Source organism: Astatotilapia calliptera, chromosome 10 (genome assembly GCF_964374335.1).
Source record: "Astatotilapia calliptera chromosome 10, fAstCal68.1, whole genome shotgun sequence".
Taxonomy (NCBI): domain Eukaryota; kingdom Metazoa; phylum Chordata; class Actinopteri; order Cichliformes; family Cichlidae; genus Astatotilapia; species Astatotilapia calliptera.
The window spans coordinates 26,970,294-26,982,738 of record NC_137431.1 but is presented as its reverse complement, the minus strand read 5'-3'; the positions used below and the strand labels follow the sequence as shown (position 1 = coordinate 26,982,738).

The following is a 12,445-nucleotide window of genomic DNA, read 5'->3' as shown; positions in this document are numbered from 1 at the left end:
GACATAAAACCGAGGGTAAAGGATCGCCACTAGACAGTGATCATCATTAGGGCAAAACCATCTATCAAATTTATATCCAGAAAAGAGCCAAATTATGCTTTTACAATAGAGAGTTTTATCAAGCCAAACAATTATGAGGTGAGCTGCCCATTGCATCGCTTGTTATAGGTCAATGGAAAAAAAAGAGGAGGATAAAAACAATCCAGGGCTGGTAATGCACTACAAAACCATTTGGCTGAAAGTCATTCACTGCACTGATCATTTGGATGGATTTTTATAAAACAAGAAATTAGTTGGCCCACAGCTGCATGCGTAGCTTTGTTTCTCCAGTAGTTTCCTTCCTTCCTGTTGTCAGTATTTTAAAACGAGGGACCTAAGACTCAAGCGAATGAAAATTACTTCTATGAAATCAGTGAAATCAGATGCAGATCTTGGATATATTTAATCACACTGAATTGTGAGCTCATTCAGAGTTTTGTTGGCAGTGACTGACACTTCCATGTCTATTAACCCTTTTTTAACATTTGAACCATGTTGTGGTTAAAGGTATTAGATTCTGATTTAGGTATACCCATTTTTCAATCCATCATTTACTTTGGATGGTTATAAACTTTATTCTAGCCATTACACAGTTAAATCGCGAGTATTATAATTTTGCACTGACCTAAAAATCCCCCTAGTTTCTTGAATATTCCACTGTAAAATCTGTTAATGACAGCAATAGTGGTGTAGCGGTTTGAATTTAGGATTTAAAATAATAATAATTTAATGCGTAGTTCGTAAAATGATAGAAGTGGGAGGATAGGATAGGAAGCTGGAAGCACTAATATCACAGAATATCGATGTGAAACTACATCATTGCCAGGAACACAAATAATGAAATTATAATGTGTTTTGCTTTCTGATTGTAGGACATCAAGTCATGGAACACGATGTTACTTTTTAAGAAGATAGAAAGAGAGCCTTTTTTTAATTGAATAATTTCTCCATTTGTTTTTTGGGTACGCTAATTATGTGCCAGACAGCACAGCTACACAGCTTCATCGCTCCTTTGCACTAAGTCATACCTGTCCCTCTGCTACACCAATTTTTGAACCGATATGAATGGAGTGAAAATATTAGAGGGTTTTTTTTATGAGCCCCTCTTCTTGAGTTTCCCTCCTGTAACGCCGAACCCATAAGTCAGCTCCTGGCTCGAGTTAAAGAACAACCGCAGGCTATGTGTGCGTTCAGGAAGCTGGAGAGAGGGCAGTGTCGCTCACCTTTCACTGCCATACTGTAACACAGGCGTTTGACATGAGACAGCCCCCTAGGTGTCTCACTTTCTCAGTGTTTGTATGGACTGGAGCGCAGCGCCGGCTGCCCGCCTGCCTGCTTCTCGTCTGGCTGCGTTGACGTCAGCGCCGTGTTGATTTGCTAAGGCGAGAGAAGAAAGGAGTTAGAGCATGTTCTGAGAGCGGGTACTGCGAACTGCCTTACTATGCTGTAGCCCCAATCCCCCTGCACTATCCGGAATCAAAACGTGCAACTTAGGTGAGTACCAATCCGGGCTAAATGCAGCTGCAGTTTCCCGGCGACAAGTGCCAGACCCGCTACTCTGCATGTATCTAGTACTGTTTTCTTCGCGTACTTTCATTCACCATATGGATGTTTTGATGTGTTTATAGTGCTGAGGATCGGCTTTTTTATGCGTGTCCCCATTCAACCTCACGCTGAAGTTGACTGCAAACGCGACTTTGGCATGCGAGTTGGACTTGCGCACCGGAGTTCTGGATGAAAACAAGTGTTTACCTGATTGCGCTGCAAGGTGTTGAAGTTTGCATTAACGCACTGTAGCTCAGTGTAGAGATGTTAAGGTTGACGTAACCCCCCCTTCTTCTTCTCGGGCTCGTTAGTATTCTGGAGATCGCAGTCAGAGGACGTGAGGTCTGGCTGTTTCACGGGGAGCCAGACAACATATGACGCCTCGCTGCGTGTGACTTTGAAATCGCGTTAGCTTGTTTTGGTGGAAATTTTGCCCATATTTTTTTTTTTAAGGACGGCGACACTCATGCTTGTCCTTGTGTCTCCAGACGCACCAGCGTGGCTTATTTAGCCGTGATGACATCATGATGGGGGACTAGAGACACTGGTTTTTACACACGAAACAACCGTAAATCCAGTCACTGTACAGGCGCACTGCCATTGATTGACAGCCAGCTAAATGTTTGATTGGTTACCAATAATCGGCTCGCCGTAGCACGCGCAGCACACTGTGAGGTGGGGGAACTGGTAACAGATGGCAAATTGATTTGTTATCGAGTGTGTCTGATCTCTCTCTTCCCCTTTCACTCTTTTTTTCCTCTTTATCCCTTAGGCAGCTTTCCCGAGACCAAACCCCCCTTCTTTCTCCTTCACTGTTACAAGGTAGCGCTACAGTGTTCATCATGCCTCAAAGTCCACCTGTGCGTTGATCAAATGAGAGCTGGCTCAAATCGGAGACCCTTGCCTGCCGTCTGTGTCGCGTGTACTTTTTTAGCAGGCACCGGTATCTGATTGCCCCCCCTCCCCGTACCATTTTGATCTCTCCGCGTTTGTGTCTGTCAGTGTGGCTCATGGTCTGGAATATTGAACGCTGTTTATTCTTGTTGTGGCTGGCTCGTCAAGGCGCGCTATGGCAGACAACTCGTGATCAGATTGATTATGCTGCCTCTCTGTGAAGTCGGCGTGATGTGGTTATTGTCAGCGGTCCATATCGTCCTCCTGGGAGGAAATCTCTCCAGGCTTAATGTACTTAATGTAGTACGTGATGTTTTGCTTAACGCATAATGTTGTGTATAATTTGTCTGGTGCGTCTGGCTAAAATTAACGCCGTCTAGACCCACGCAGCCTTTTTCCTTTATTAATAGAAAACAGACAAAGTCCCCAGACAGCAACTTTACATCCCAGTGAAGCCACAGTTTAGTTGATAACCCACAGAGCGCAACAAGCATTGATCATTTACGGGGCCATAAATCGGCGCTATTGGCATACCTGCAATAAAGATAATGTCGGGTTTTAGGCATGATCTCTGTTTACTGAGAGGCTAATTTCAGTTAGAGGAGAACCTGTGGTTTTATCATTACCTACATTCTACATCGATTTTTGTCAAGGTACGGAAAAGACAAACCGCCCAGTGCCCCAAAAGCCGGGAGAATTATTTTCCGTTACTCTCAGCACTAACAATAGGTGCAGCATCATTTACCCCCTGAATATTCAGATTCAGTGTGTTTAGATGATCTTATTTATATATTATAGAAGGTTTGGCAAGAAAAAGAAACCTTATCATTTTTTCAAGGTTTATTTTTCCTTTCTTCCTTTCTTCTTTTCTTCTTTCTTCCTTTTCTTTTCTTTTTTTACAGGTGTGAAGGGAGGGAAAGAGCTGCCCAAGTTGTCTGTTTCATAATCTTTAAAAATTAATTTGAAGATTATTATTAATAAAAGCAATAATAATATTACAAATTTAGACAGCGTGTCACTTCTCACCAGACTTCATCTGACACACTTTGTCATTTGTCATAAGCCTGACTTATTCACTCTTCCGAAAACCTAAAAATTGGCCCTGAGTGAGCTTTTGTAGGTCAAAGGCGACACTAATCTGGTGACCATTCCTGCTTCACTTGGAGTAGGTGCAGTGGCAAATAACTGTTTAGTTAATTGGGACAATGAAGAAGCAGCATAGTTCAGTGTTAAACTGAATGTAGTGGTGAATCTGTGTATTCAATCTAAGCCAGCTTTAATTATTTTTTTGGTGCAGGTCAAAGTATAGGGTTGTGGGAGCATGTTGCGTTGTTAACTTCAGTAATCAGGTTAACAGGAGTAGGAGGAGGACAAATTTGCGATTTTCAACATTAGCGACTGAGAGCTGTGTTTGGTACAGCAGTGTTGTGTGCTTTTGCCTCATCCTGCTTTCCTTTCCACCCATTTCTGGCCGCTGCTCTCTGCTCCCGTCTGTGATGAGAATACTGAGTAAGATGCTATTTAATTTCAGAAAGGCTGCTGATGGTCTTTGTGAACCGAGCGGCAGTGAAAACCCACAATTCACACTTGTTTAACTGGTGTACATACCGATTAGATAACTAAATGAAGACATCTTTGTAACGTAACATATGTTGGACTGATTGATATGCAGGTTGAGCATGTTGGCTCACAAATTGTTTCCCTTCAGAAATCTACAGTCAATACTCTCTGCTGAATTTAAGAACAATGCCACTGAGTGGAGTGTTTACCACACTGGCAGGATATTTGCAATTGCCTCACACTTGCCATTTAGAGAGAGAAAGAGGTGGTATGTTTTAAATAAGCGTAACAAATTCATCACATTTATTTGCAGCGTGATTGCAATAATGAAAGGCACTTGTATTTTATGATAAACTGGAATTTAAAAAAATTTTCAAAAGAGAAAGCCCTTTCATTCATTCAGATTCTGAAGGGAAGAAAAAAAAAACGCAGACTGAGCATGTTGGATTTAAATGTGTAAAGACTAATATCTTTTTAACTCATGATACTTTGTACTCATGATACTCTACCAGAGCTGATTTTTTTTCTCCCCTCTTGTCTTCCATACAGGTTTCATCTTGTTTACAAAGATAGCTAAAAACATTGTTGATCGGGGAAGGAGAGCCTCATGAGTCGGCCTCGTGGTTTGCATCGACATCATGGATTTAACTAAAATGGGTATGATCCAGCTTCAGAACCCCAACCACCCCAATTCCCTGCTGCAGAAGGCCAACCAGATGCGTCTGGCTGGAACTCTGTGTGACGTGGTCATCATGGTAGACAGCCAGGAGTTTCACGCTCACAGGACTGTGCTAGCCTGCACCAGCAAAATGTTTGAAATCCTCTTTCACCGCAGCAGCCAGCATTATACCCTGGACTTTCTATCACCAAAGACTTTTCAGCAGATTTTGGAGTATGCTTACACTGCCACGCTCCAGGCCAAGGTGGAAGACTTGGATGACCTTCTGTATGCAGCCGAGATACTTGAGATTGAGTACTTAGAAGAGCAATGCCTGAAGATCCTGGAAACCATCCAGTCCTCAGATGAAAATGATGCTGAGGTCAACGCTAACGATGGAAGCACAGAGGAAGACGATGAGCGCAAAGGTCACAATGGAGCCAAAAACTCAAAAAAGCATTCCATGGGGAGCCCCTATCTGTCAGGTACACAGCAAGTCTCTAACATGCCCGGGGTTGTCGACCAGAGTCCCTCCGTCTCCACTTCCTTTGGTGTCTCCACCCTGAGTCCCACCAAAGCTGCTGTGGACAGTCTGATGAGCATCGGCCAGTCTCTGCTCCAGCAGGGCTTTGGTGGTGAACAACTAGTTCACGGCAACTCCAACCAACTGATGACTGAGATCAAGACTGAGATGATGCAAGTGGATATGGGTGGCAATGGCCACGAAAGCCCACAGAACATGGAGTCCAGTGCCTCCAGCAATGGAGAACGAAGTGGGGAGGACAGGAACAGAGATGGTCCCGGAACGCCAACCAGGAGCAGCGTGATCACCAGTGCCCGTGAGCTGCATTACGTCCGTGACGAAGGCATGGGCGACTCTCAAGCTGAAGTCAGTCAGATGGGGATGGAAGCAATGGCTGGAATGACTGAGAAACATCTGGCCTCTCTCTACTCCTTACCTGTCAATCATAAATCAGATGCCATGATGTCCATGCCAGTATCCATGGCGTCCGCTCTGCCCATGTCCCCAGCCCTGGCTATGTCTATGGACTTCAGTGCCTATGGGGGACTCCTGCCTCAGAGTTTCATCCAGAGAGAATTCTTCAGCAAGCTTGGGGAGCTGGCAGTGGGCATGAAACCAGACGGCAGGAACCAGCATGAACGTTGCAATGTTTGCGGTGCAGAGCTACCAGATAATGAAGCTGTGGAGCAGCACAGGTAAGACAACTTTTCTTCTGAAGATAGTTGCTTAAAAAATTTTTTTTTAAATTGTTTTGTTCTTGAAATTTGTGTCCCTTTTTTAGCATTTCAACTACCCTTAATTTGACTGAAATTTTGAATGTTTATTTATGAATTCTTGATGTGCATCAGAATGTGAAATTAAGTCACTTGGCTTCATTTTACTAATTCATGATCCACATAGTAACTTAATTCCTATTGTTAATAATTTAAAGTGGACAGCTTTTTGCTTTGAAATTATGAGAAATAGCAAATAGTAACATCCTTTTATAATCACAGAAACCTTAGTTTTGTGTGGCTGACAGCTCAAACTTGGAGATTTGCTCCTTCAGTAACTACCAGGCCTGTCCAGGTGACCGCTGAAGGAGTGCTGTCTTAACATTGTCCAAGACCATTAGTCACACCTTACAAGATGTGGGCGGCAGCTATCACACACACTTACCAAAGTGGAACCCCCTCATCCTGGAACCAATTCCCCTCCCCTTTCCCATAACTGCACAAGGGGGGCCTTTATTAGCTTGATAATTGGAGTAGATGGTCAGTCCAGGAAATGAGTGCTGAACCTGGGCTTTGAGACAAGGAGGTAGCTCTTGGACAGGAGAGTGACAGTAAACCAGAAAAACCCCCAGAGTTTTTGCCCCGAAACCTCACTTGAATTACTGAAAGTTTTTCAAATCTCTCTATCCCTTTTTTCTGACATAATACCCTGCTCAATTTGATATATTTCACTGGATTTCTGTCATATTTGGATTGACCCTGGTTGAGCAAGCAAACTGAATATTAATCTTGCATGACCTCTCTTTCGTGCTGTCGTAATGTTTAAGAAATTTTACTTTGAAGGCCACCTTCTCACCCTGCAGTGTTTGCTTGAATCAATGCAAAGGAATGCACAGTGGTTAAAGTTCACTGGAGGATTTGAACCTTATCACCCGTCCCATCATTCTTGAGCTGGTATCTTGGCATACATGGCTAAGCACTGAAGTGATTCAGTCCAGACTTTCAAGTTAAAGAAATATTACCGAATAGGTTTGACTCGATTAAAGACATACAGGAAGTCACAGTGTATATATTTGTGTGACCTTCATGATCAGAGCTAATTTTTCATTAAGTTAAAGAGGATTTTTGCATTGACTCATATTACACGTCTAAAAATCATAAGGAGAGAAAAAGAAGTGGCTTTTGCGCATATGATTAGTTCATCCTAAGCAGGCTTTTACAGCCACTTTTTAAAAAGAAAAGAAGCACAATAGCCTCTTCTTTAGATGCATTAATGTAGCCGAACTGCGTTAACGGACAGGCTACGCTCGTCTCTGTCTTGAGAAAAAGTGTGGCGTGTGAAATGGTTGCCTGTGTTTCAAGAGGAATTTCATCAATTCACTCAAGCTGGGAAATCTTGTATCAAAGGAGATTTCCAAACCGTTTCATGCATTGATCTCACCGCCTCACCCCATAGCATACTAATGGGTTAATTTACACTGGTTGATACACCGACACGACACTGTTTAATATTGTATGTGCTGTCCTGACAGCCTCCTGAAGTGTAGAAATCAAACATTGCATCATCCGCTGTCTGCTCTGCCATTTTGACATGAAAGGTCCGCTTTGCCTGAGATGCTTGATAATTCAGACGCTTCTCGTGTCCTCACAAACTCCACTGTGGGTCATTTGGTATCATATCCAGTCCCTGCTTCTTCTTTTTTTTCTTTATTTATTGCTTATTTTTTATGGCTATCCTGTCACACTTCTTAATCGTCCTGATGGGTATGCAAGATGTTTTATTTCAGACAAGTGGAGTCGTGTTCCCTCTGACTAATTACGCATCATTCCCCCGGAGCAACTGTGTCAGGGTCAGCACTGCCTCTGCAACAAACGCATAAAAAAGTTGGCAAAGTTCACTTAGGTGCGGGCAGGTCAAGTCAAACATGAGTCTAATTGTTTCCAGATGTGGCACAGGTCAGTGGTGTGAGGTGTCAATGTGGGCTTCTATGTTTAAATGAATGCACCGAAAAGTGCCCACTTCCTGTATAAATCTAGTTTCTGCAACCTTTCATAAAAACACTGAATTCATTATGTATTGGCAAAACAAGTGTAAGGAGTTGCTTATTGACTGTGTTTGCTTCTTTTTAAGCAGCAGAGATGCTACCTTGATATTAGGTTAATGAAAGCCTTATAATGTACATCAGTTTAGAATAAATTATTATAATTGAAGGGAAAAAGCTTATATTGAATGTTATGTCAGAAGTAGATTTTTGCCTGCTTTTTCTGATCTGATAGCTGATCAATTAACTTAACTTTAGACTAATTCCTTTAATGATTGACTATCTTAAGATAACTATAGATATTTGAGGATTTTGCCTTCTTTGAACTACTTTATAAGTAGTTGTGTTATCTGTATTTTACCTTGGGTATTGTAAAAGCACTGATGTTGAAAGTTTAACTTATTGTGCAAACAAAAATGAGCTTAATGAAAGGTTTACTCTGACTTATAAGTGCCTGAGTTTCCTTGTATTTAATCTAAGTCTATCTGACCATGGCAACTTTTCCCCTCCACCTTCCCTCCATCAGGCCACCAGCTCACGTCCCCACTGACAAGCCCTAGATTTATTTAGCCCACGGTGTGCATTGTTGGGGCTTTAGGCAGACAGGATTACAGCAATATTTTAGCAACCCTTGCACTGAGAAAATAATCAACACAGGAAGGGCCTGAGTGATTATTTAGAAAATAAATGCATGATGCAGGGGGCTAATTCTGCAGAGGCAGTGGGGGTAGTTGGGGGGGGGGGGGGCTCCTCTGCTTGGTATTCCAAACACAGCATCCAATTCACGGGAACTAGCCTTGGGTTTATCTCTTTCACTTAATCGTCCATTCTCATGCAAATGATTGACCCTCGCTGTAATGTACATCACATAAGTGAAAAAAAAGAGCCTGTTTGAAAGGAGCTTTTCCAGCATATAGCCGTTAAACATTACTGATAAGTATCAATGCTATAGCAGTGTCTTTTCATAGTACAGCCTGGGTTTATTTTTGGAGGGGCACAGGGGCGATGAATGAACGGGATAAGTCAATGAATTCCTTTTTGTCTGCTCTGTTTTCGCTCCTGTTATTTTTATTATTGATGGCAGTGTTTGGGGCAGAGGCTGGCAGCGGTGGAAATAATCACCCTCGCATTAACCTCCGCACGCGCACACACTTGTGTTCATTACTTTTCACATACACTCCCCTCAGCAGTAGCAGGCAGCGCTCACTCTTCCATTTCCTCCTCTTTTGTGGCAAAGGGGACGGAGGGCGCTCTAATACCCCAGGCCGCAGGTGTTTAAACAGCAGGCCCAAGGCCCTTATCTGTGCATATCAGAGTGGGACAGATAACCCTTGGCGCTCCTTCTTAGTAAACCAAGAGCAGATTGAGTTCAGATAGCGGTCCAATGCATTTGTTGCAGGTGATAACAATGTATGCACATACACACACGTATGTAACCTGCACACTAAGGGGAAGCTGTTGGAAGGTATAGATGTTGTTTCCTTACACAATGACATTCGGTTGCTTTGGTCACTAGCAACAATTAACCACCACTAGGGCTGGGCCATATTATACCGTTCACGGTAATACCGGTATAATGTAAAGCACATTTTTTTGCAGAACATGCAAGCGGCCGTCGTTATTGTCGTATTTGTCAGACTAAGATGCTCTTAAATCTGGGAGTAATCTGGGTCCTAAACTCCGTAAACCTTCAGGTCAAACAACACTGCAGCATCACTGAGAGTTTAAAAACTGTCTAAATTCTTTCATCTTTAATAAAACGATCAGCATTGCTGCTTTACCAGGTGTAACTATGAAGTTTAACTTCCAGGCATCCATGAAAACAAAATTTATTACATTTAACGGAGTTAGAAGTTAGCAGGAAGCTAGCGGAAGTTAGCTCGCTAGTTTCGCTAGTTACCCAAGCATGATATAGCATGTTCTGACTGAGAGATTTCTGAATAAATTCAAACGTACAGCTCTGCTATCACTTCCAACATAAATGAAGACGGGAAACTAAACAGCAGTGACGTTTGTAGGGTTACTGAAGTTGGGCTAGCTGGTATATAATGATGTGCTACGTGATCGCTAGCGACACAGCTATGTTAGCATGACATAAACAGTGAAGCTGGAGGACGAACACTAACACTTTTCCACTTATAAAAGTTAACGTGCCTGATAGTTAGAGACAAATGCAATCGCATGGCAGGATGCTGTAAACGGACCAAACTTCAGTCAGGAGAACAACTGAGATAATCCATCCACAATACGAGGTTAGTCATTAATATACTGCAACAACATGGGAATAGAGCAGCTGCCAGAGAATTCAACATTAATGAATCAATGGTACAGAAGTGGAGGAAGCAAGAAGAATGAGTTTAATAAAGTTTGATTTATCTGACTGCTTTGTTTCGCTTAATGTGCCTTATAATCCCGTGCACCTTATGGTCCGAAAAATACGTACTGCACACTGCAGTTTAATGTTGCAAAGCACCTCTTTTTAACTTCAGTGGATATTATACATGGTTATGCTCAGGATATGTCAGCCCATTTCTACTGGAAATGCCTTTTGGTTAAACTTTCAGCAAGGAATTTGTATTCGTACTGTTAAATTTTTATATAGCTTTAATGTACATAAAAACCAGCTTCTTGTTTAAGTGAAAATAAAAGGAAGGTTGTCTTTTTGCACTAGTAATGTTGTGGAGTTGTATTTTGTCTTGCATCAATTATATCGTCAGTTATATCGTTATCGCAAATTTTCAAATATATATCGTGATAAATATTTTTGGCCATATCGCCCTGCTCTAACCACCACCCCCATCCCCAGTGAGCTCCAATAAGCATAAAGGATGCCTGCAAGACAGTCGAAGGGACTCAATGGTACCAAATGTCAACTAATAAATACACCTGTTTCATGACAACAAAAACACACATTTTTTGTAAATACAGTATGTCTATATACTCATATATGTATATATATATATATATGTGTGTGTGTGTGTGTGTGTGTGTGTATATGTGTATGTATGTGTGTGTGTATGTATATATGTATATGTATATATATATATATATATATATATATATATATATATATATATATATATATATATATATAAAAAAAATACTTCTTTTGATATATTTTTTTCCGCACTTCACCAATTTTTCCAGTTGTAACTGTCTGGGTTAGGATTTACAGGAATACGTGTGATGGCATCCAGTGATGAAAACCACTGACAAAAATATAAATCGAACAGCATGCAAATGTGGAGATGCACCAAAATAAACCCCCAAAACCTTTCGATGTCTTTATAAGATGCATATATATGTATGTGTATGTATATATAAGTCCCTTATGGTGTTGTCATGTTGTTATGGTTAGATAAAGTTATTTGAATACATATAATAAAAACTGTAAAAGCATTTAAAATTAAACTAACTTATCTTTTTAACTATTCGGATCTTTGTGATTGGTGGTCAAACTGACAATTCAGAAACACGGAATAACATCCTCTGTGATATAGTCGACAATCCAGTCATAGTCACCAGTCTTTTCACTCGTGGTGATTGATAGTGCCTGTCATAAAATTGCAAAAGGACCTGTCAAAAATTTCAAACCAGCACAGCACTGCGCCCATTTTGCAACCACAGCAGTTGTAGCTTAATGTGGTAGCCAACTACCTCGGGCCATGTCGTTTTAACTCTCACGATTAGATATATTAATATTATCTCATAAGTTCCATAGCTCTTATTTCTATTAGCAGCTAGACTGAAGACTCTACAACACTGAGCAGTGTTGTTCTTTCGACATACAACAAAACCACAAGGTTCTGATGCCGTAAGAAAACTGTCTGTGCCGATCACAGTGCATAACCTCACAAATAGAGTGTGTGTGTGTGTGTGTATAAAAAATCAGACTGTTGCTGTTGTTTGAGAGGTGACATCCGGTATAGTTTGTGCAAAATCCCCAGACAGCAGTCCAGAGTGTTTGTTGACCTCAAAATAAGAGCCCTTCTGTATCCTGCTCATCTTAAATGTAAAAAGTAGGGGAAAAAACTACATGTGCTAACAATAAAGGATAAATATCTGTGCTTTGAAGTAGGTAGTCAGATATTTGCTTCATTGTCACAGTCTTACTCACTGAATACAGTATGTCGCCTTTGATCTTAAATAAGAATGACTAAGGGAGCAGCAGACTTTTGATTCTAACCTGTAAAACTGTGCAAGCATTTTCCTGCTTCCTGAAAGTAGCTGGGCAACAAAGCATCCATTACATGGCAGTGGATTACCCTCTATTTGAAATCACTCAGTGAGTTAAGTCTCCCCTGCTTGCACTCAGAGGTACAGTACATGTTGGTGTAATAATCCAATAGCACAAAAAGCCTCACTCAACGAAAAACACCTCTCCAAGAAACACCTAAGCCACAGACAACAGCAGAGGGCTTATTCAAGTCTGGCTGCCACATCATTTCCCTTTTATCCTCGCACAGGTGCT

At 41.5% G+C, this 12,445-nt stretch overlaps 1 protein-coding gene across 2 annotated transcripts in view; it reads left to right on the top strand.

The window, feature by feature from the left end:
- Positions 1–1,399: 1,399 nt before the first annotated feature.
- zbtb16a (zinc finger and BTB domain containing 16a) overlaps positions 1,400–12,445 on the top strand; it is a 136,623-nt gene continuing 125,577 nt past the window's right edge. Inside the window, exons 1-2 of one of the 2 annotated variants that reach the window (XM_026182526.2) lie at positions 1,400–1,533; positions 4,588–5,914. In XM_026182526.2, coding sequence (XP_026038311.2) covers positions 4,677–5,914 — 1,238 coding nt within the window. In that variant the 5' untranslated portion in view covers positions 1,400–1,533; positions 4,588–4,676. Of the gene's footprint in view, positions 1,534–2,134; positions 2,260–4,587; positions 5,915–12,445 lie in introns of those variants that run through there. The other variant, XM_080307300.1, reaches the window with a different exon arrangement.